Genomic DNA, 25682 nt, shown 5'->3' with positions numbered 1-25682 from the left:
CTGGCGGTCTCTAGGGGTGCAAACATATATTACAACTAAATTCAAGGCACGTCATTGACGTCATCACTTAACCGAGCAAAATGTTTCACTCGGTTACGCAATTTTTTACGGTTAATCGGTCAATCGGCTAACCATGGACACCCCTACTTGCAACTGTCTGCGTTTCCACCGCAATATAACGTTCTGTGAAGATTAGGCAAATTAGTCCGGTGATGTAGGACTGCGCACGACTGCTCCTCCAAGTCAGTGACGGACAGTAATCATTTTTGTGCGACCAATTGAAAGATTTAGTGGACTGTTTACATGAGACGTTATCTAAACCGATCTGGTGTTTAAATGTGATGACTTTCAATCGCAATCATTTTGTGACAACGCTGTTTTCTCCACAGCTAGAATGTGTTAACTGCAGCCATAGCAACTCTTAAAGGTGGGATAGGTAGGACTGATCTAAAACACTTCTGTCCAAATTTGTTTAAACTTTCTTTATATTTCAATACATAATTAAAATGTAAGTACTCTGAAAAGGAGAGTATAAAAATCGAGTGACTCTAGACTTTTTAATCTGCAATAAACACCGCTCATTATTTTCGTTCGGGATGAAACAAATGATTGGCTTGGGCGACTGTCACTCTCTCTCTCGCTACCATGGCAACCACTGCTTTCGCTACAGGATCTGCCAACATGCGCGCGCTCGTTTGATTTGAGCAGTTCAAGAGGCAAGAAACCTAGGCAAAATAATGGCAGAGAAAGAGCATTCAAAATTCACAGTGCAGTGTTTTGCAGTCAGCGAAGGCAAACAATGCAAAAAAGGAAGACAGTACAAGAAAAGGCAATGCACAGAAAGTCTTCGGATAAACAAAGAAATCAAACGTGAGTAAATATCTGCGTGGCTTTTCAACGATGGTGAGAACTGAGGGACCTGAAAAACGACTCATTGCTGGCTGTATTTCTGCTGGACAGGTAATCTTTCATTTTGATTATACATTTTTTTTGGTTTATGCTTTCATGAAGCATGTATCAAGAGCACATGAAGCTGCCTAATATAGCTAACATAACATTACTTAGCATAAAGTTACAATGTTATACACTTTAGCCATTAGTAGAGATGATAAATACTCAATATGTTTAGCTCAAGTTGATCCCTGTTGTGTTGAATTTCGCAAAATTTAACTTTAGATAACAAAATGCATGTGTAAAAGCTAGTACACCGCATCCAGGAACTTTTTTTTAGAACTAAGTTAGCTTTAGCTTTAGCTACTGATCAACAATGCTTTCATCATGGAAACTCTTACATGCAAAACACAGTATATGATATGAATCCTACACGAAATTCATCTTCATGATGCTACTTGTTTTCTTTGCCTTATAAATATAACTAGCTCGTTACCAAATCAAACAAAAATATATTTTAAACTTTACCAGTACCGGTATTCTAGCTTGATAGTGATCTTATTTGTTTATATTCATACTGATAAAGTTAGATGTTTTATTACATGTGATTCTGACACGATGTCACTACATGCACACTGCTCGTCTGAGGTAAATAATGCGTCTTCCAGCTGAGCGGCCGGTGAGGCGCGTTCATGTATTTTGGGGGTGTGGGTTTTAAAAGAGCCCAGAAGGAAGAAGGTGGAGTGAATGGAAATAATGAGCTGTCTTTAAAACAGTCGTGAGAGGTCTACAGACACTCATTTTTTATACTTTCTTTTTCAGAGTACTTACATTTTAATTATGTATTGATATATAAAGAAAGTTTAAACAAATTCCTACCTATCCTACCTTTAATGGCCACCAGGACTAATACAGTATTATACAAGCTATTGTGTCATTATTCCAACATTATCTTCATAACTTACGAAATAAAAAGTTTACCCCTCAGAAAAATGAGCGTTCCTCTCTTGTCAACATAAGCGCGGCGCGCGCTGTCACGTCATGGAAGGACACACACTTAAAGGGGGGGTGAAACACTCAGTTTCAGTCAATCTCATGTCAATCTTGAGTACCTATAGAGTAGTATTGCATCCTTCATATCTCCGAAAAGTCTTTAGTTTTATCATATTTATAAAAGAAATATGGGCTGTACCGAGTCTTTCCGGAAAAAACTGAGCGCCTGGAGGCGTATCGTGTGGGCGGAGCTAAAGAATGACAAGCGCGCAAAGCGGTGACGTCCTCAAGCGTGGAGAGACCCATGGCTATCTCAGCTAATACAGATAATGATCCACAATCAAATCTGAGGCTGAAATAAATTGAACAGGAGAAACGGCAACATCAGGATGTCCGTCTCTGTGGTATGTACTATATTTAGGGGCCTTTGTGTGTCTTTACGCGCAGTTTATGAGGACATGATTCGGTTTATGGACTATTGTATGTGACTAGACCTTAGAGGTAGCAAGCAAAACGGTTTTGCACGTCAGACTAGTGTTATACAGAACAACAATGGAGTAACCGTTAGCGCATTTGAATGACGAAGCACGCGATCGTATCGTTTACTGATGTTTACTCATGCGACGGTAGCCAATAGCAGAGACATTTGAAGTTGATTTACTCACCGGCTGCTTCCAAAACAGGACCGAACCTTTATCGCTGGGACCACTCTGTCAAAAACACACTTCTTTGGTATGATTTGGTGAAGTCCTGTGACAGCAGTGACCGTGGAAATCCACTTTGCGACGCGACTGAAGCGATGTTGTAAAGCTTCCCGTCATTTCTGCATTCAAATCGGTTAAAATGCAGCGCTGCCTTCCCAGAATGCTGTGCTGAAGCGTTGAAGTCGCTCGACGTCACCCATAGGAATAAAGTGAAGCGCGGCGCGTCATAAGTGTTCATGGACGACTGGATCTGCACCTGAGAGACTGTTTAAGGCGTGCATTTCCTCTCTCTCCCTCTAGTTACGCGCGCGATCACCCTTCCGGGAGAAGAGCCCGTACAGCCCATACAAGGACCTTCCGCTCTATTTAACGTCAAGTAGACCCATACTCGAAAAAAACTCGCCGAAACTTGTGAGAAACCGGAAGGAGTATTTTTAACACAGAAATACTCCATCAAACGTCCAACATTAGTTTTTGAAACTTTGTCTATGTTTAGGATGGGGATCCAAGTCTTTAACAGTGTAAAAAGCTCAGTATGCATGAAACAGCATTTCACCCCCCCTTTAAGTATTCGGTCAGGTCGTTTACATGGTGAAAAATAGACTGTTAAAAAAATTAATAACGAGTATGGAAGAGATTCAAGCTGTGCTGCTGTTGCTGGTTATGTATAGGTTTACTAAAGAGGAAATTAACAACGACAGAAAAGAGCACTAATATGCAGATTCAGCAGCACGCAGCATATTCAGAAAGCTTGTAAAGCTAGATTTAAAATGACAATGTATATTATTACATTGCACGTGAGATGGCTGAGACAAACGCGCGCCATCAGACAGAGAGCAAGACTGATATTTACTGAACGCAGAACGAACCTTGCAAAAGACTTTTAAAAATGCAGGTTGAAATAAAATGCTAAACCAATCAGCATGTTCAGCGCCCAAGTCCCCCCCTTGAAAGTTCCTGAACTTTGAAAAAGTACTACCTCTCAAGCAGGGCCGTTTGGAGGGGGAAATATTTACCCGGAACTTCATTTAGACCCTGGTTCCTGCGGTTGAAACGCGGCTATTGATTTCAAAAATATATTGTCAGATTGTGACATTCATTTTTGCTAAAACACTGGTTGTCACTTTCAGAAGTTGTACCGATGCTTTATTGTCCCAGAAAGAATGTGAAACATAAATAATATTCTCAGTTATTAAATATAATAATATTAATAGATTTTACACACTAATAGCAATATCATATCGCATATCGAATATCGCATTATTTAAAAAGATATTGCATATCGCATTATACTTCAATATCGCACAGCCCTAATTTTAACATAAGGCCATGAGTAGTTTTCCCACATATTTTCAACATTTTTGAATACATTTTAGAACCAGTCATTGATGAACCATGATTTTTACGCAGATTTCATGAATTTGAGACGAACTATGTATGAGCACTGCAGCAAAATCAGTTCTTCAGGATTAAAACTGGGAACCGCTGGCACACTTGTGAATCCGGGTAAGGCCAGAGGATCATCTCCCCATGCAAATGCCCTAATTAAAATCCAAAACCTAATAGCTCATACATTAATAGCATGTTAATCATTCACTTTTCTACAACTCGCACAGGAGAAATTGTGCATGTATTTTGCTTTTGACAATCAGCTTAAATATAAGGTGTAATAAGGTGAATTGCTAAATTATAGAAGAGAAATTTTTTTTATAACTTTTTATTTTTTAACTTGTTCATAAAATCAATCTACAGATATAACCAACAGAATAATCCATATACTTAAAGGGTTAGTTCACCCAAAAATGAAAAATCTGTCTTTAATTACTTACCCTAATGCCTTTGTTGGACACCTGTAAGACCTCCGTTCATCTTCGAAATACATTTGAAGATGAAATCCGATGACTCAGAAAGGCCTTCATTGACACCAATGTCATTTCCTCTCTCAAGACCCATAAAGGCACTGAAGACGTTTTTAAAAAGTCCATCTCACTACAGTGGCTCTACAATAATTTTATGGAGCGACAAGAATAGTTTTTGTGCACAAAAAAACAACAACAACTAAATAACGACTTATATAGTGATGGGCCGATTTCAAAACAAAGCTTTGAACCGTTATGAATCAGCGTTTTGAGCATATATTTACGGCTCGTAAATATATGCCGATCCTAATCATGAATCAATACGGTGATTCATAACTGTTCAAAGCTTTGTTTTGAAATCGGCCCATCACTATATAAGTCGGTATTTCGTTTTTTGGTGCAAAAAAAACTACTATTCCCATCGCTTCATAAAATGATTGTAGAGCCACTGTAGTGAGATGGGCTTTGTAACGTCTTTAGTGCCTTTATGGGTCTTGAGAGAGGAAATGACATTGGTGTCAATGAAGGCCTTTCTGAGCAATCAGATTTCAAACTAAATATCTTCATTTGTGTTACGAAGATGAACAGAGGTCTTACGGGTGTCGAACGACATTAGGGTAAGTAATCAATGAGAGAATTTTCATTTTGAGTGAACTTACCCTTAAAACCTACTCTCTATAGGCCCATTCACACTGATAACTAACAATAACTATAAGTTAAAAAAAGTTTCTAATTCTATGAGTACAGGGAAGTCCACATCACAACACTAATGATAAATGACAGTTGAAAGATATCATTGGAATCACTTTCAGAACATTTTTTTTCCAGAATATAATTCAAGAAGAAAAAAAAAGACACCCAATAAAAATCGACCTGACAACAAAGACCGGTTTCATTTAAAGCATCGGACGACAACTGGTGCGTGCGTATGGGATGATTTTAGAGTCAAAATGAATAATACATGGATGCACAATTATCCATGAACTTTTTACTATCCACAAACAAATGCCTTTCAACTTGTATGTGCAAAACACAGACTTGCATGAATGTACTGCAGTTTGTATAAATAGACATTTTTGTGAATGCAAATGTTTTATTTTGCATTAGTCTATCATAATTTGCGCATGCAACAAAGAAGATGTGCATTTGTGGATCATGTGACACGCATGCATTAATTGCCGTCTTTTCTGTGTTGTTCTCATTTGATTCATTTGGATTTTGAGACTTTCATTTTGTGTTTTCAAGCATTTTACAACCCACACACAAACAACAACCAGTGAATACGCCTGGTACTGATTATTAATATATGCACAAATACCACAAATGTGCATTTCTACATTTAAACTTTATCACTTGTGTGTGTAAAATCCAGCTATACATGAATGTGTCCCATTTTGTACAAATAGAGACATAACTGTGTATACAAAAATACGATTTTGTATTAATGCTGGTCAGAATTTGTGCGTGCATAGAGTAAGATGTGCATTTCTGGATACGGTGAATGCACAATGCCTGCATTCATTGACTCGTCTGCGAGTCGATCCTATTTGATTAATTTGGATTTTGAGACTTTCATTTCGCCGGTTTGGCCTTGCACGATCCCCACACACAGCTGTCTAAGAAAACCTGCTACCACTAGATGGCGGTATCCTGCCAAAACAGACACCGGCACTGTAAGCGTTTTTTAATTTTTTTAATTTAATAAAATAAAAAAATTATATCTTCTGAAAAAAAAAAAAAATACAAATGAATCAAATGAGATCAACACAGAAAAGACACCAATTAATGCATGCACGTCACATGATCCACAAATGCACACTTTGTTGCATGCACAAATTGTGATAGACTAATGCAAAATAAAACATTTGCATTCACAAAAATGTCTCTATTTATACAAACTGCTAGCCTAGAAATCTAGACGCACCCTAGCGGCAGCAAATTTAATCTGCCCACAAGTGTCGTCTAGGAACTCTCAATACCCTTCTGAGCTGTATTCCCCTAACTCTTGCCGGGCCAATCACATCGTGTATAGAGTCGGCGGGCGGGGCCATAATGACGACGGCCGAGTTGCGTTTGCGTGCTTCTAGTAAACACAGAAACTGGCGAACGGCGGCGGTCTTTCGAATCAGCTTTGACCGCGATTCTGGAAGACTTGGAGTTAAGCTTTTCTCTGAGAAAAGAACAAAGTACGGCACTGAAGTCATTCTTAAAAAGGGAAGATGTGTTCAGGGTTTTGCTGACCGGATACGGCGAATGTTTAATCTATCAGTGAGCTCTGTTTCACCTTCGTTACTCTGGTTGGTTGTAGCGCTATCCTATCGCGTGCAGAGGGAGTTTGAAAGACAACCGTTTATCCCGCCCCTCGGATTGAGCCCTGTCTATGGTGAGTTTCCAGACCAAACATCTTGATGTGGGTCTGGCTTGTCAGGCTAACAAACTGCAGTACATTCATGCAAGTCTGTGTTTTGCACATACAAGTTGAAAGGCATTTGTTTGCGGATAGTAAAAAGTTAATGGATAATTGTGCATGTTGTTTTCATTTTGAGTCTAAAATCATCCCATACATGCGCTGATAACAGAACATTATCGTCCCATGGGATACTTAATATAGTTATCGTTTTTGGTGTGACTAAGCCTTAACAGGGACATTTACTGTTGCATTGCTGTCCGTCGGTTGTAGAAATGTTGCTAAAGAGGTTGCAGATGGATTGTAAGAAGACTCCCATGCTTTGGCTGTCTGACATCTGTTGTACGCTCTAGTGAAGGGAGCAGACGTCTCTCTGGTGAAATTGAAGTCATTTAAAAGCCGGTGCTTAGAAAATAACCCAATTATCTCCTCTGATCAAGTTTACTAGGAGAGTCACCATTTACAGACGTGCAATGGAGTGACAATACATGCCAATAAAGCCAATTTTACACTGCAGGTCTTGATGCCCAATTCCAATTTGTTATGTTGCCTATATAATTTTTTTTTGAAGATCAGCTTACATCTTTTATAAGTGCCGAAACGGCAGTGAAAACGCCAATATTTTCAATGGATGCAAATAAAATGATAATATGTTTTTGCTGTCCGCACTATCTTTAAAGGTCAGCAAAACATTTGTCTCTTAAAGGTGGAGGAAAAAAAGAAGAGAGCCCTTGTGGCAACCTGTGAATTGAAAAGAGTCATGTGATTGATCATGGTTGGTATGCACCCGAGTTGCCGACGTTCACCACTGTCACTTTTTTTAAATGTCGTCCGACTTGCATTGACGGGAATATCCGATCTGTTTACTTACATGGCAGATGCAAACTAGTGTATCTGACTGATATCAGAACATCAGACTCCATGTAGCGTTTCCTACTACGTTTGTGGGTCATATCTGATCTGTGCCACACAAAAATCTGAATTGGGTCACTTAAACCTAAGCAGCAACCTCCCACAATCTCTCTTGAAGCCAACACGGAAGTGACTTAAACTACAATTCATCTATCTGGCCGCTAGAGAGAGGCTCCAGAAGGGAAACAAACCAGTATCTCTCCCATGTTAACATGCCTAACTTTACAGCAAAAAAAAGGTTTTTGGTATAGATAGCTAATTTTGCCCTTCATGACAACTGTGAGGGGGTGATTGTTTTTATAACTCATCCGTTTAAATTATAATAAGCCTTGAAATTTTGCATAATTAAGGGTGTGGCAACTTGAGTGACAGTTGGATAGCCGTTTTTCTACTGTCTGTTAGCCATCACGTCACCTCAGCTCCACCAACATCCTCCCTCTTTACCCATTTTCGGTTATCCAAGAGTGACAGGCTGCCAAGATGGCAATGGCCAGCTCCGCCCACTTTGGACTTCAAAAATGCTTGTCAGAAACCTAAGGGTGATACAATTTATGCTTGAACCATGTAATGTAAATGCAGCCTAAAGTACAGCAAGAACGAGTCCAAAAATCCAGAAATGGGTAGGCATTTTTGCACTGGACCGGATCCATGGTTGGAAAGTCGATGGGAACAAGTTTTGATGTGAATTGTGAACAAATGGCTAAATGGGTACAGAGGTTGTCCGAGACATAAAACATCTTCACGCTGAACAGGTAAACTCATCTACTCACTAGTCTGCTTTCATCGCCTCGTTGCTTTTATAAAATCACATTCTTGCAAACTACTTAACTCAAACTTTAAGGGAATTTTTTTTTTTTCAAATAAACACTGAAAGAGTTTACACAAGCTTGGTGGTAATGACATTAAAGTCAGGCGACTGTGGTGTAGATCGTTTATAGCTTAACTTAATCATGTTACTTCAGCCAATTGCATTTATGCTTCCAAAAGTTGTGTTCATTTATGACGAATATCTTGATGAACACAATGTATAAGAAGAATCATAAACTTGTATTGGTCACAGAGCTTATTTTCAACAATAATCTAAAAGCCAATGAAAAAATCATATTGGCTTTTTGTTGAGGGAGGCAGTCTGATGCTTATATCTGGGCCGGTTAAAAACATACATAATCCTTGCAGTATGCAGGACATGAGAATTAAAAAGACCAGTGGTATGCCTATAGCTGCTGAATTTTACTGGACCATCTCTATTGTTAGTTTTTAAAGTAATAAGTCCTGCACACTGTGTGTGCAGGGCCCATTTCAAAATCTTTTTGAAATTTTTCAAAATCCGGACATTTTTCAAAATCCTTTGCAAATGTTCCTAGTCAGACTGTATGAACATGATCCCCGATGTAAGCCATGTCACACTGTAGCATCTCAGTTGTCATTAATGTCAGACTGTACGATAGTCAAGGCACGCTAAAACCGGACACGCGCAAGAAAACTCAGCCGGAGTTTTAGATCATCAATGAATGACGCGTTAGGTGACGGTGAGCTGCATTATGCGCACGGGACTGACATGCAGGCTACAAAGAAATCTCCAGCTCTCGTTTTGGTCAAAGTTTGTCTTAAAAAAAAAAGATATTAGACTGTCGTTGTAGGAGAAGTCACACTGCAGGATTGTGCGCCAAATCTTCTGACACTGCCAAAATTTTGTCTGAGGTAAAATTTGATCGCAGCGCTCATTAATCGGCTGCCGGTGAACATGTCAAACTAACGATCAAAGACGTCAGATTTTAGCCTAGGATCAGAGGAATCCTTTAGGATTTGCTAAATGTGTATCAGACGGCCAAGCCGTGGGCAAAAATCGCACAGTGTACACGTGGCTTAAGTTAGTTTTATGACTGACTATGACTAACTAACAGTCATCACAGCTGTGCACAAGCTTGTTCAAATACACCTGATATCACTTCCAAATGAACTAACGTGATCCCAGGCCATCTCCTCACTCCAGGGCTCTGGAACAACAAACTCACTTCAGATTTCTTTTATTTGCTCAATCGATCGCACTCATCTCACTATCCTCTCCTCTGCCTTTGGGAGAATTATTGACCATTTCTTTGTAATTCTTCAGGTCACTCAGATCAAGAGCACAGCATTCCAGAGATCCAGTATCTGGACAACAGGAGGACATCAAACCACACCACACTACAGCAAGACCTTTTATCAGTTTACTCAGAAATAGTGCCAAGCTGTCAGACTATTTGTTGTATTCTTCTCTGGAGTGCTTTGATGGAAGGCAGATGGTTCGCGTGGGATACAAAGAGAGATTATTCTTAAACATCTTGTCACCTTTTGAGGGAGTAGCTCAAATGTAACTGTTTGGAGGTGACTTGCAAAACCCTGAAAAAATTCAAAGGCGTGATTGTGTATAGCTCAAGTCTAGCAGAACGGTCTCTTCCTCATCCAATTGACCAATGGGAAATCAAACCCATTTTTAAGCAAACCCATGAGACCTCTCTCATCATGTTTCAGACATGACTAGTTCAGGCAAGTTCAGAATGTAAGAGACACTTCATCATCAGAGTCAGCGATGTGAAGAACTACATTAGGAGTATAAATGATATGCTTCAAAATAGACTATTTCATTCCAACAATCCATTTCAAACGACCATCAAGGCGAATGTGTGCAAAATGGGTAAAAGTGGGTCACTTTTAATCATATTCCAAGCCAAGAATAAAATTAGGAGGATTGAATTACACAGCAGGAATGCACACATTCATTCAAACATTACATTGAGTAAAATGCAACAGACCATTGTGTTCACAAAATAGCAATTGAATGCATTTTATAACAATTTAATAATAATAATAAATTAATTATATAAACCGTTAAACAACATATAAATACTCTGACTGGCTGCCATCCTAACACATTCAATAAATGGACATAAAATAGATTCATAAAGCAAAAAATATGTGGGTAATTTCACCTCAAGTGGTTAAAACAATTGGATTAGATAAAATGTTAAAGCAACTTCTATTGGACCACTTGAGATGGTAAAGGGTAATATTAATTCAAATAAAACCAAGGCTGTCAGTTCAATATAAGCAAAAACCTGTAGACCACACCTATGAAGGAAGGTAGTCTGCTTATTTTCAATATTTACTTAAATTTTTACAACCTGCATCACTTACTTGCAGGATGACTCTTGCAATCTGAGTAAGGCATTATTTTAGGAAACATTTCCAACTCTAATCCAAAATCCCCTGGACTAGGGGACGTGACAGTTACACAACAGGGATGACATGTTGATACAGGACACACAACTGTCCATCATAAGAGGTACATTTATAAATCTAAGACAACGTCACTTTTAAATTAATCTTTCAATGAAGATTCTGCCAATTTAATGGCCTGTTTAAGAATTCGTTCCTGTGCCAATTTGATGCCTGTCAACTAACTGGGGAAGGATCATTACAAGGAAGTAGACTTCCATCAAAACTACACAAGATGACAACTTCAGATATCAAAAGGCATACTGCAAACTGAGCAATGCCAAAAATTGATCGGGAGGCATGACATGACCATATTTATGCATGGTATCAACACTACACAGACCAACAACATCCTTGTCTTTATTTACATGTATAAAGACCTAGTATGTTCTACCAAGTATGTTCTTAGAATAGTATTAATATAGTACTGTACTGCTGTTAATTTAAATATTTTAAAATCAACACATTTCATTCAAAAATTATTTATTTTGTTTTTTTGTTTATTTCACATCTAACCAATAACGCTGTCTATCTATTAACGTATTGATATATATTTTTCTTCTAGTACTCAACTTAACATTGATTGCACCGATAGAAGTATAATTAAATACTTTATCATATATATATATATATATATATATATATATATATATATATATATATATATATATATATATATATATATCAATAGGTTAATAGATAGACAGCGTTATTGGTTAGATGTGAAATAAACAAAAAAACAAAATAAATAATTTTTGAATGAAATGTATTGATTTTAAAATATTTAAATTAACAGCAGTGTATATATATATATACACACACACACACACACACACACACACACACACACACTTTTTAAAAGGCTGATTTCATTATTTTTCACGAACCTCCTAGCACTGATCTTCACCATAGAAGCAAATATAAAGTCATTTTCATTTAGGGATTGTCAAGCCCTCGGTATCAGGAGAAGAGTGCAGGGGTGCGAACACACCCTTTGCCACATGTCACCATAGCTGTGTCCCAAAGTGAAGTGCGCGCACTTCGAAGGCCGCATTTGAAGTGCGATTACGTCATACCTGCACTACGAAGACTGTCCCAATGTGAAGGCTGCACCCTCTGAAGGCCGCATTTGAAGTGCGATTACGTCACAGCGGCACTACGTAGGCTGTCCCAAAGGGAGAGCTGCACCTCTGAAGGCCACATTTGAAGTGCGATTGCGTCACAGCGGTGCGACGAAGGCTGCCGCAATTCATGAGCGACTTCAAAATGCGCCCTTCGGTTCTCAGGCAAAGGAAGGGTACAGCAGATGGGACCTTCCCATAACTTCGCAGCCTTCCTTTTCCCAGAATTCATAGCACACTGGTGACTACAGGATTTGACTGGTCCGCATTCCCGCGGCACTCGATCAGATTCCAGTTAAAGACGGTAGCGGTCGGTAACTCAAGTGTAGCCTGGGTACTATTGAACACAACAGCGCAAGCGCTAGAAGTAAATAAAACGTTCAACGTTAGTGCATTCACACAGTTCCCAGTTCCCTGCCCTGAGCAAGATGAACTTTAATTTCCCCAATTTTTAAATGCTATTTATTTCTCAACCATTATCTCAAGAAGAGGAATCAGTCCATTATCACCCTTTTCGCTGTTTCTTTTTTTCCTATACACTTTAATAGCCTTCAAAATATAATCTGCGCGGCGCTGTATTTTCGTCCTGCTCCCGCTATTCCGCACCGCACCATTCCGCTCGCGAAAAATTCAAAAAAACTCACCCGCTATAATTTTTTTTATTCCCAACCCGACTGATCCAGCTAAATTTAGATTTTGTTTCCAGAATCTATCTTTTAAATTTCCCTTACAGAAAGAGAGACACTGGATAGGAATTGTCCGTGCAATCATTTATTTTTCTTACAGCCTAGGCTGTAGCCTATGTCAACACCGTAACTAAAACAAATATCACAGAAAAATAGGCTAAATCAAATGTGACATCTGTCACTCAGAATTATAAGAAAAATTACAAACAAACGAAAACTGCTGACTTAGATGCTAAAATAAAGTTTATATATATATATATATATATATATATATATATATATATATATATATATATATATATATATATATATATATATATATATATATATATATATATATATGAATGAATGAATGAATGAATGAATGTTCACTGACGACGGTCAACGAAACATCGATCCTCCAAAGGCTGAATGCGTGGCCGACACAGAACAATTTAAATGGCTAGCTTATTATTTTTTATGCAAGTTATTTGTAAATTAAACGAACTGCTGTCTATTGTTCATTTTCGTTAACTTCAAACGTAGGCTAAATTAAAGAGAAGTGGTTTTTCTATAGCCTTGCTATTGTTTATTTTTGTAATGCACGTTATAATTTGTAGCTACATTAAACACATTTATGTTTATACATATATTTTCTTGTCATGTAATTTAAAATGTGTAAATGAAAATTAATTGGTCTATTAGCCTACGTTGGCTTTTTACAACTAGGCTATAGCCTATTTATAGACCAATAAAATAACTTAAGTTTAACATTAGAAACAACAAATTTTTATTATCAGCCAAACCAGAAGAAAACACTTTTCTACACTTTCATTGCGCTGAGCGGGAGAAGCTGGAGCTGGACCGGGATGGGGAATAATGCCCAATAGAGACTCTGGTAAGGCCTGAGCGGGACATCATCTTCTGGGATGAGTGCATATTTCCACTGTCCGCAGCTTTGCGGGGCCGAATCGGTCGACGGCTGCATGGCATGCCATACAAAATGCATCTGAGATGATTGAATAAAAATAAGTAGGCCTACTTAAAAAAAAAAACTTGGACGTATATAGGCTAAATGTTTAAAATATATTGTAACAGTTACATTTAACATAAGAAATAAACTGTTAACTAATATTTGCAATTTGACAATATTTAACCGGCTACATATTTACATGCTTATGGTCCAGCCCATCGTCGCAGGCTTTGAAGCATGTCAAAACCCAATAGAAAGCTCAAATATATATATATATATATATATATATATATATATATATATATATATATATATATATATATATATATATAAAGTAGTAGTATATGCTCCATTTGTCTTTTTAAAATCTCCTCACGAACGTCCGCTGTCAGTTGTCAGAACCTGCTAGTCCATTAACGACTCTTTGGTTCATTGTTGCCAAGTCTGGAATGGGGTTGCATTTAGGCTACTGTTGCTTTGGGGTGTTTGTAATAGTCCACAGGTTAAGTTGTCTTTACTTAAGCAATATTTCTACTGCCCGCGCCCCGCATTTTGGGATATTTTGGCCCATTCTGGCTGTGATTCCGATACTTTTGAATAACAAATGGAGGGGTTTTATTATTCAGACCTGGCAACCCTGTCCCTCGGTTCGCCCTTCTTGCACTTCGTGCACTTTGAAGGCGTGGCCTGGTCTGGCCTTCGAAGTGCATGGCCTTGGAAGTGCGCACCCTTCACTTTGGGACACAGCTCATGTGTCTCTGTGACTATCCCTCTCTTCCACATGCTGTATAGAGGTTTATCTGATCTAAAAGGGCCTCTCCTTACTCCTAGATAAGACAATGCAGTCATGAGTATGAAAAGACCAGTTATATATGCCTACAGGTAGCTGCTGAAGTTTACTGAATTATCAAAGACACACATGATTTAACTGCATTAGCCTAACCACACACCCATCAAGCCTGGTTATCTGACAGATAACCAACCCCCAATAAGACAACAACCCAGTACACCCTTCTTTGCATTATAACCCCCCTAAGAAACAATTATGTTAATGGTTCAACAGCTGGGTTGAAATGATCGGTTTCAAAACCTAGTGAGTTGCCTAACTAGACATGTTTTATGGCCTCACGGGCGTTAGATAATGTGGTTATGATGTCTAGGTAGGCAGCCCACTAGGTTTTGAGACACAGACAGTGTGCGAAATAAAGAGGCTCAGACAGATAGACAGGAGGGTGGCTCACAGGATGCCTGAGCAGGAGGTGCAGACGAACGAGCCCACGGTCATGTTGGCGTAGGTCGGCCCGCGCTGGTCGCAGTCGAAGCACTTTCGGTTGAGCGCCAAACTCGTCATTTCCCGCAGCATCTTCAGGTGTTTTTCCTCCTGTTTTCGCTTCGCGCTTGCTGCCATGGCCGGAGCCGTTAATACACCGTTGGTTAATTAAAAAAAAGAACGTAATAAAAATCCAATAAGTGTAAGGGTCCGGAGAAATATTAGACCGACTACTTAAAAACAGATCACGGGGAAAGGTAGAGCCAGGCAAGGCGAGCCGGAGTTCTTCAGAAGGGCCTCACGTTTCACGAACAACGGGCGAAAGCGCCGTAGTGAAGAGAGGAGGGTCCTGAGGCGCAGCACTTTCTTTAACAGCCAGCCTGCCCACTCGACTTTCACTGCCAACGACCAGCCCTCCCACTCCGTATTTATTTCTATTGATTGACTGGATCAGTGCAGTTTAACAAAACGGCCAACAGGGGGCGAGGACAAATAGTAAGTACTCAACGGCTAAGATACCAAAGGGCTGAGTGCTAAAACTATCCGTAAGACTTCTTGTGCTGTCTAAATCTGTATGGAAATATAATAAAGATGCATTCAACAATATCACCGCTGAATATACGAGCTTATAAGTTAAAATATATGGGATGTTTTTGTTTAACAGGGTCAATAATTTGTCAAACCCGCTAGCACTGGAGTGTGAACTCTGAAAAGGGTAAACAAGTGACCAATCACTGGCGCCAACTAGGCTCACGTGACCCAAATCAAGCCCCGCCCACAATACATCTGGAGCTATTATCTGGAGTGCACGCTCTTGACCTCATTTAAATGTTCTTAGTCTGCAGCGCCCTCTAGAGGTACACATGGACGCAACACATTAACAGCAATTCTCTGGCAGCGAGAGTGACCTAAATCAGAGGATTTGGCTCGTCGAGGAGATGAATCGACTTTCTTAATCACCTTTTGTTTTTAAGATGGCTATGTTTGATGAAGTAAAAAATGGCGCTGTCTAAATAAAACAAAGCACTGTTATATGTTTCATTGGCCTGACTTATTCTAACGTCTTGGCTACAAATGCAAAACTATTACACAGGAAGTCTGCCACAAATTTAATAAACTATTATGGGGTTTCAGGAAAACTTACTAATTCGGAACCACCACATTTTTTTTTTTACAAAACATCTTTCTATACTCTGCATGTAGGGACAATATGTGCTAAAAAAAATCAGTGGAAGAAAGATGAGGTAAGTGAAGGGAAACCAACTGAAATTCAGGTTTCATTAAAACACAATCCCTGCTCAGACCTATTAAAGACAACAACTTTAAATTTCAAGTCACAGATTGGTTTCTTGTATATTACAAGTTTATTACATTTGGGGGGGCCAAGACATTATGCATGTGGAGAGGATTACACCCATGTGGTTCTCTCATCAGGGTTCATTAGGATTAAATATGTGGCAAGACATATAAAATAGTGTAATAAATACTAAAACATATGGAACTTTGAAACATAATTTTAATGACATTTGAACTCCCAGAAGAGCACTTATCTGCATTTCTAATCATTACTCTGACTGTGCGGCTGGTGGGCAAGAATTATCTGGCTGATTAGATGAGTCCAACATCTTTATGGTGACCAACTTGGAGCCATCACAAAAAGTAACGCCCATTTTTTTTCTTGCATTCTATACAGACAGAACAGTATTTTGTTCAAAACTTTTATTATTAGCGACCAAAGTTGAACATTTATATACATCAATTTATATGTAGCAACAGAACATCTAAAGAATGTGCCTCTATAGAGCAGATGAATGGTAGATGTATGTGATGGGCAGTTTTGTCTTAGTCTGTGGTACACCAAGTTTCAGTCTCTCAGGCAAATTCAATTGACCTCCAGTGTCTTCAAGGTCACATTTCAGCAGAACAAATCAAGTTTCACCCTACATATAATTGTGATTAAGCAGACGATGATGAATGTATACATTTTGGTTCTTCAAAAAGTGTCCCACTGGAATCGGCTTGGCCATGGTACAAAAACAGACCACTGGAGTCGGTGTCTTTTATCCACTGGTCAGAGCCCGTGTGCTGGCCTTCTGAAGCTGCCCAGTAGGAGCAGTGAAGTCCCATGGTCTGCGGTTCTCGGTGAAGCCATAGAGTTTCCTCAGAGCCACGCGCGCTGCCTCCTCTTCAGCTGCCAGGACGGTCTCACCTGGACCCTGGGCCAGCAGCTTACGGTCACTGGCACAAAATAAAAGAGATTTAAAAAAAGATTGGGCATTTAAAAAAATCAATCAAAAACCTAAACTGAGAGAAAGTATTGACTGTTTGATAGAGCAATTGTTTCCTGGAGGAGACCAGAATAAATCTGACTCGACCCTGAAATGACATCTGATAGTTCAGATGAATTAACTAGAACTTCATTTACAGACTCTGGAGTGAATAGATCAGGGTACAGTTGGCACAGATGGCAGCAGGAATATTAGGCTGCTGTCACTCAAGTACTTGAAGCACTTTGTTTGAACCCTGGCCACATCAGATAGTTCATATTAATCAACTTGAACATTTACAAACTGGAGTTTAGATATTTGAGACACCCCTCGCTGCAGCCTGTAGCATGATGACGTAGCTGGATCAGATCCAATGCGTACTGGATGGTGGATCGTTATGGCAATGTCATTCATACCGATCTCTGGGTTAATTTATAATGCGTATGCGCTAGTCTTAATGTATGATCATTATTGTATATAGATGATGTTCTAAACTGTGTAGTTGTAGTACTGATAAATAGTATTAAGTAATTATTGATGAATAAATCATCTTTTCATAAATGTGATGCTTAAATTATCCTAGTTTCGCTGTACATGCAAGCAAAACAGTTAAAATGTTAATATATTCTGATCATACTTGCTGTTGAGGGGAAGGAAAAATGAGTCAAGTAATTGTCTCTGTAATTTTAATCCTCAAGGTACAATGCAACACGATCTGTAAAGAACTTTAAAATGCCAGTAGCCAACACATTCAAGGGAAAATGCAAAACGTGTGTCCTGATGGAGTGAGAATGTTATTAATCATTATTTTTGCATGAGCGGTTTGAGTATTTATCTATCCAGCAAAACTCTCCCGAGCATTCAGTGATGTCCCCCAAATTCTACTGCGCATGCGTATATGACGTCATCGAATTGTGAATGAAACCACCGCACATGCGCGTCCAGTACGTGTTGGATCTGATCCAGTACGTCATTGTGCTACAGGCTGCAGCGAGGACTTCTTGAGATATTTAGCAGAATGACTATTACATGTTTTATAAATGTTAATTTTCTGTTAACTTAGCAAATGTATACAGTGAATCTGACACAAAGTAACCAACTGTAATAATTTCTTGCTCCAGCTAGGTGTGAGCGATACGGCCAAAATGTAATTTTATTTCACGATAACTATATACAGTATGTTTGATTAACATTAATGGCACAGACAGCACCAGGAATATTAGGCTGCTGTCACTTAAAGACCTGACGCATGGAACCAATATACTGATTCACATGTGTTTTCTTTCTCAACTGTTTACGTTCACTTAAGAAATAAATGACTGTTTACGGGGATACTTGCAAAGATGGGCATCTTGACACACAAGTATGCAGCTTCATGTGCATGAATCTCTCGTTGACAGCACTCTGAAACAGTCTTTCAGACAGCATGTGCATATACAGAAATAAGTTCTTTTTCAATTCATATTGTGCTTAAATGGTTTAGTCACTTGTTTTTAAACCGCAATGGTCAAAAAACATGCGCAAACGATAAGCTTTCGTGACGGCGCAACACAGCAACCGCCGACAGTCCAAAATCTCTACCGGTTAATTGTGTCTACCGGTATATCGCACATATCCTAGTTCCAACAATTGTGTCATACCTGTAAAGCCCAACAAAATAGAGCGGGAGGACAGTACTGGCGCCGGCAGACCGGATGAGGCGGGGCTCAGGTAGTGCCATACTTTTACAGGTCAACTCTTTCACCAGCAGCCCCATGGGATCAACCACTCGCCACATGTCAAACAGATCTTTCCCAATTAGCTGAGTCACAAGGAAATCCTGCGAAAACAACAAACAACAGATGGATCAAACTTTAGTGCATAAACAAAGATTAAGGGATGTTACGCAACAGATTTACACAATATTATATATTTAATATGATACATATGATTAATTTGATTAATAATTATACATACACACATATATATATATATATATATATATATATATATATATATATATATATATATATATACACACATATATATATATATATATATATATATATATATATATATATATATATACATATATATTGTGTATATATGTGTATAAAATGAAAAGACAGAGATCTTTAAGTTCTGTAGGCAACTATTAAATAACAATTGCAATTTAGCAAACTTGTGCCTCCAGGTTTTGTAGTAACGTGGATAATCCAAGTCTTCCAAACCACAATTCAGCTATCGATCAACCTTGATCATTAATTTACCCTTTTCACTTTATTTACTCAATTATTTAATTTACTTAATTTTATTATCACAGGTAATGTGAACTGTTGTCCATCATTTGATAATTAGTGATAAAGAAAAATGTTGCAATATTGGAAATTATTTTTTCATTTTAAATCATGAAGGCGAGTCAGTGGACATCACACAATGTGCCAACTTTGTGAAAGCATTATGAAGGTGAACTCTCAAACTAGTTAATTATTCACTACAGAAAGTGAAAAAAATCAAACCAGCTAATTTAATGATTTCAACAAGCTTATTTAGAAAATTAATTAAGACCGTTATACGTATTGTATCTGTTAATTGTTATCTTGCATATTTCACATGTACAGTGTAGTGTGCACAGTCATGTCGCGCTCGACGATCAGACCGCACAGTGTAAGCACTTAAATCCTGAGCTCTTGCTTAACATTGCATGTGATCTACTCGTACAGTGTAAGGAGGTAACCTTGCTGAAATCACACAGAAATCATAGTGTATACCCGCCTTTAGAAGCAGGAAAATAGGCAAGCTTAAGGATTTGAGCGAGTTTGACAAGGGACAAATTGTGATGACTGGGTCAGAGCATCTCCAAAAACTGCAGCTCTTGTGGGGTGTTCCGGTCTGCAGTGGTCAGTATCTATCAAAAGTGGTCCGAGGAATGAACAGTGGTGAACCGGCGACAGGGGCACGGGTGGCCAAGGCTCACTGATGCACGCGGGGAGCGAAGGCTGGCCCGTGTGGTCTGATCAAACAGACAAGCCACTGTAGCTCAAATTGCCTAAGAAGTTAACGCAAGTTCTGATAGAAATGTGTCAGAATACACAGTGCATCGCAGTTTGTTGTTTATGGGGCATCATAGCTGCAGACCAGTCAGAGTCCATGCTGACCCCTGTCCACTATTGAAAGTGCCAACAGTGGGCACGTGAGCATCAGAACTGGACCATGGAGCAGAAGAAGGTCTGGTCTGATGAATCACGTTTTCTTTTACATTACGTGGATGTCCGAGTGTGTCTGCTATGCTTACCCGGGGAACACATGGCACCATGATGCACTATGGGAAGAAGGCAAGCCTGCGGAGGTAGTGTGATGCTTTAGGAAATGTTTTGCTTTGTCATCCATGTGGATGGAATTGTAGAATTGTCAAGCCATCACAATTTGGCCCATTTCAAACACACTAAAATCCTTACGCTTGCAAGCAGGAAAATTATTTTCCTGCTTCTAACACATTAACTTTAAGGACAAAATGTTCACCTGCTGCCTAATATATCCCACCCACTAACAGGTGCGATGATGAGGAGAAAATCAGTGTTATTCACTTTACCTGTCAGTGGTCATAATGTTATGCCTGATCGGTGTATATAATATAGTTTCCTATATAGAGGATACAAATCCAAGTCATTGACAAGAACAAAAAAACAAAACAAACAAAAAAATAGATGTTAACTGCAATGGGACACTTAACACTTAAGTCTTACCCTAATGAAAAGGCCGGCTTGCACAGGCCCGCTGCTCTGTTCGAGAGCACCAATCACAGCAAAGAACGTTCCTTGCAGGGTGTCATCTGGAACAGGAAACTCTGCACTCATCGTCAATTCCTCCATAGCAAGGTTCCGTGCGACATGACACATGACCTCTGACCCGGTCAGGTGGCCTACAACTGCTGCCACACCCTCCTCAGGCAGGCCAGGAAAGCTGCCCCTGCACCAGTCACTGAGGAAACCCTGTATATGACAACTGAAAGGTAATATCAATTTCATACCAATTATTTCAGTATAAAACTCACGGGGGACTCATGTTCTCACCTTTGTGAAATGTTGACCGTGCACACACAGCTCGCCGTTGTCTTTCAGGTTGAGGGCGGTCGTCTCCGAGTCAAGGCCCAGCGCTCGCCTCCTCTCCTCCTCAGTTCGGAGGTAACATGAGTTCACAAACGCAGTCTTCAGAAGATCCAGAGAGAAACTCTCCTGCAGACGGGCACTGAAAGCCTCCACTTCAGCATGGTAATCAAAGTTTGGCTGCTGAGAGCTGATGGGAAGAGAAAACAAAGGAGGGTTAATGCAATAAACAAATGTAATTTAATATCACAGATATATAGAGATTTTGACTGATAAGCATGGAGATGATGTGCGTTATCTAACGCACTCAATGCAAGGCCTCAGATAACTACTGAGCACAGGCCCTCCTCTTTCTATCATAATCTTGGCAGAAGAATCTCTTATGTCTCCCTCTCGTTTCAACTTTATGAGAAACAACTTGTGAATAGTTCTTCTTTCTGTAGTCAAGGTCAGTAGGCATGGGAAGAGTCTAGGGAGTCAGATAAAATGTTCCCAATTAAAAATTATATTATGGGATGCTGAAGACGACCAATGTGGATGAGGATATGGAAAAGTATTATGGTAGTTGAAGAAAAAAAAAAGGATATTGTTATGCGATGTGAAGACTGACGTTTCAGAAAATATAAGGGGTCATTAACTTTGTCATTTCTTTTACTGTTTTTTTTAAATATTTTTAATGAAATGTGTCCTATGGTGTGACATAGAAAGAATTATATATTAAATATATAAATATATAGTGTCGCTCCAAAGGACAACCTAAATTAACACTTTTAGTGGTTCCACAGTGGTTCCAAAAAAGTTAAATATTTGAACAACTCTGAGACAAATCTTACCATGTACACATCATGGGCTTCACAATAACAAGACCTTGAATGGGGTCCTTCAACTTAAACTTGTCAGTGGATGGATATATGGTGTTACACCAGAGGACATGGTTTTCAGTGACTAAATGTTCCTATGCTTTTAGAAATATATAGATGAAAAAAGGAACCTTGTCATTTACTAAAATAGACACTTGTAAAATTATGCCTGATTTTAGTTTATAAAAGTTGTAATTCATTGAACCGTGCTTGAGACAGTTTATACCTTTATAAACTGGATTTTATAAAATAGGACAATTTTGAGATTTGGCTCAAAAATTAAAACCATTAAAATTACAAAATATATCTAAAGACAAAGCAGTTTTTATATCAACAGGTGCAAGAAAAAAAATGTTTAATCATTTACTGCATTTAAAATTATGAATGTACTAATTATATTCATTTTTATCTTGTGTGACAGTGAAAATGCAATGTCACATCAACAATCCAACCCACATGATAAATAAAGTAAGAGTCTTTATGATAATCTGCACATTTGTTTTACCAATTAACTTCGAAAGTCTTTGTTCAATGATAAACATGTGTAATTATACTGAATAAATACTTTGTTTTACTTAGAGCTCATTTTTGTAGCTCTCGAGATATGCGTTAGTTGTAACTTGTAAGAAAGACTGGTTGTTAATCATTTAAAGGGAAAGTCCACCCAAACACGCTTAAAGGGTTAGTTCACCCAAAAATTAAATGTCATTATTGACCCTAATGTCGTTCCACACCCGTAAGACCTACGTTCATCTTCAGAACACAGTTTAAGATATTTTATATTTAGTCCGAGAGCGTATCCAAGTGTATTATTCACACTATACTGTCCATGTCCAGAAAGGGAATAAAAACACCCTTAAAGTAGTCCATATGTGACATCAATGATTTGGAGCACGTGTCAAATCGCTAAAATCACATGACATTGGTGAACCGAATCATGAATCAATACGCTGATTCATGACCGTTTGAATCTTTATTTGAGGTTTGAAAACACACACGGAAGAGAAGACAATGCTGAATAAAGTCATAGTTTTTGCTATTTTTGGATCAAAATGTATTTTCGATGCTTCAAGAGATTGTAATGAACTAACTGATGTGACATATGGACAACTTTGATGATGTTTTTATTCCCTTTCTGGACATGGACAGTATAGTGTGCATAAACTTGCATTCGCTCTCGGATTAAATATAAAATATCTTAAAGGGGGGGTGAAATGCTGTTTATGCATACTGAGCTTTGTACACTGTTAAAGACTTGGATTCCCATCCTAAACATAGACAAAGTTTCAAAAACTAATGTTGGACGTTTGATGGAGTATTTCTGTGTTAAAAATACTCCTTCCGGTTTCTCACAAGTTTCGGCGAGTTTTTTTCGAGTATGGCTCAGCTTGACGTCGATAGAGCGGAAGGTCCTTGTATGGGCCGTATGGGCTCTTCTCCCGGTAGGGTGCGCGCGCGCGTGACTAGAGGGAGAGAGAGGAAATGCACGCTGTAAACAGTCTCTCAGGTGCAGATCCAGTCGTCCGTGAACATGTCGCGCCGCGCTCCACTTTATTCCTATGGGTGACGTCGAGCGACTTCAACGCTTCAGCACAGCATTCCGGGAAGGCAGCGCTGCATTTGAACCGATTTGAACGCAGAAATGACGGGAAGCTTCAAGGCATCGCTTCAGTCGCGTCGCAAAGTGGATTTCCACGGTCACTGCTGTCACAGGACTTCACCAAATCATACCAAAGAAGTGTGTTTTTGACAGAGCGGTCCTGCTTTGGAAGATGCCGGTGAGTAAATCAACTTCAAATGTCTCTGCTATTGGCTACCGTCGCATGAGTAAACATCAGTAAACGATACGATCGCGTGCTTCGTCATTCAAATGCTCTAACGGTTACTCCATTGTTGTTCTGTATAACACTAGTCTGACTCTGACGAGCAAAACCGTTTTGCTTGCTACCTCTAAGGTCTAGTCACATACAATAGTCCATAAACCGAATCATGTCCTCATAAACTGCACACAAAGGCCCCTAAATACAGTACATACCACAGAGACGGACATCCTGATGTTGCCGTTTCTCCTGTTCAATTTATTTCAGCCTCAGATTTGATTGTGGATCATTATCTGTATTAGCTGAGATAGATGGGTTTCTCCACGCTTGAGGACGTCACTGCTTTGCGCGCTTGTCATTCTTTAGCTCCGCCCACACGATACGCCTCCAGGTGCTCGTTTTTTTCCGGAAAGACTCGGTACAGCCCATATTTCTTTTATAAATATGATAAAACTAAAGACTTTTCGGAGATATGAAGGATGCAATACTACTCTATAGGTACTCAAGATTGACATGAGATTGACTGAAACTGAGTGTTTCACCCCCCCTTTAAACTGTGTTCAGAAGATGAACGGAGGTCTTACGGGTGTGGAACGACATTAGGGTGAGTCATTAATGACATAAATGCCATTTTTGGGTGAACTAACTCTTTAAGGCCATATCTATGATACAAACAAACAGAGATATTTTAAATAATGTTGGAAACCAAATAGTTTTGGTTCCCATTGGGTTGGCTACCAACATTCTTCAAAAAAAATCTTCTTTTCCACAGAAAATAAAGCCATACCGGTTAGAAACAACATGAGTATTAATAAATGATGGCAGAATGTTCATTTTTGTCTAGACTATCTCTTTAAGAAGATTTATCAATGTAATTATTCTCAAACAGGCTGATATCGTTAAAAATAAGTTCTCGTGACTGCACTGAGGTCTACTTTGAGACATTTAGAGAAAATAATTGTTTAATTGCATGATGGGAAATTATGCAAAATTTCCCCCAAAAAGATGTGAATGACAAGAATGCATGGAGAATACATCTGCAGCTTTAGTGGTCCCAATACAAACAAAACTAATGAGAATGCAAGTTACTAAATATCACTAACAATCTCCATCTGCATGTGTTTATCTGGATATTTAAAGCTAAATCACTGGCTGTGTCTTAAAACATACGTAGCTGTCTACCTAGACAGCATTTTGGCCATCACAGATACGGCCTAAAGCGCCTGAATATATAGCCTAGGCATATAGCTCAATATGATTTGAGTCACAGCCAGAGTATCCCAAGTGGCCTTGAGATGTTCTACTGACCGCGGCTTTGGAGGTGGAGGTCCCTCCATTTTTCTCTTCCTCTCCATAATGAGTGTGTAAGCCTTCATCCATCTCTTTTTCTCTCTGACTTGTGTGAGCATCACTCCTCTGGAAACATGATGATAATGCAGAGGTAACACAGCGCGACTCACGAGCGCCCTGCACGCCGCCATGACAGCCGCGACCTGACACTGCGCTGCACGCGAAGGAAAGCGAGAGGAAAACTCTCCACAGCGCCACCACCTGTCCGGAGAACATGGTTTGTGTTCTATTTTTATGTGCCCAGTAA

General features: G+C 39.1%; 2 protein-coding genes across 9 annotated transcripts in view; both read right to left on the bottom strand.

Moving 5' to 3' along the window:
• The window catches only part of agfg1a (ArfGAP with FG repeats 1a), a 39279-nt gene extending 23853 nt beyond the window's left edge, over positions 1-15426 (bottom strand). For 2 of the 8 annotated variants that reach the window (XM_067450336.1, XM_067450337.1), the window contains exon 1: positions 15025-15418. In XM_067450336.1, the coding sequence (XP_067306437.1) occupies positions 15025-15191 (167 nt within the window). In that variant the 5' untranslated portion in view covers positions 15192-15418. Of the gene's footprint in view, positions 1-15024 lie in introns of all 8 variants that reach the window. The other 6 variants (XR_010906723.1, XM_067450340.1, XM_067450334.1 and 3 more) reach the window with 6 other exon arrangements.
• A 1126-nt stretch (positions 15427-16552) lies between these two features.
• mrpl44 (mitochondrial ribosomal protein L44) lies at positions 16553-25624 on the bottom strand. Its single transcript, XM_067450333.1, has 5 exons — positions 25394-25624; positions 21373-21595; positions 21046-21291; positions 18961-19139; positions 16553-17291 (listed from the first exon to the last, which is right to left on the bottom strand). The coding sequence occupies exons 1-5, from the start codon at positions 25564-25566 to the stop codon at positions 17114-17116; spliced, it is 999 nt and encodes a 332-aa protein (XP_067306434.1). The 5' UTR covers positions 25567-25624; the 3' UTR covers positions 16553-17113.
• Positions 25625-25682: the final 58 nt, after the last annotated feature.

This window comes from Pseudorasbora parva, chromosome 8, assembly GCF_024679245.1.
Source record: "Pseudorasbora parva isolate DD20220531a chromosome 8, ASM2467924v1, whole genome shotgun sequence".
NCBI lineage: Eukaryota > Metazoa > Chordata > Actinopteri > Cypriniformes > Gobionidae > Pseudorasbora > Pseudorasbora parva.
This window is presented reverse-complemented; position numbering and strand designations above follow the sequence as displayed.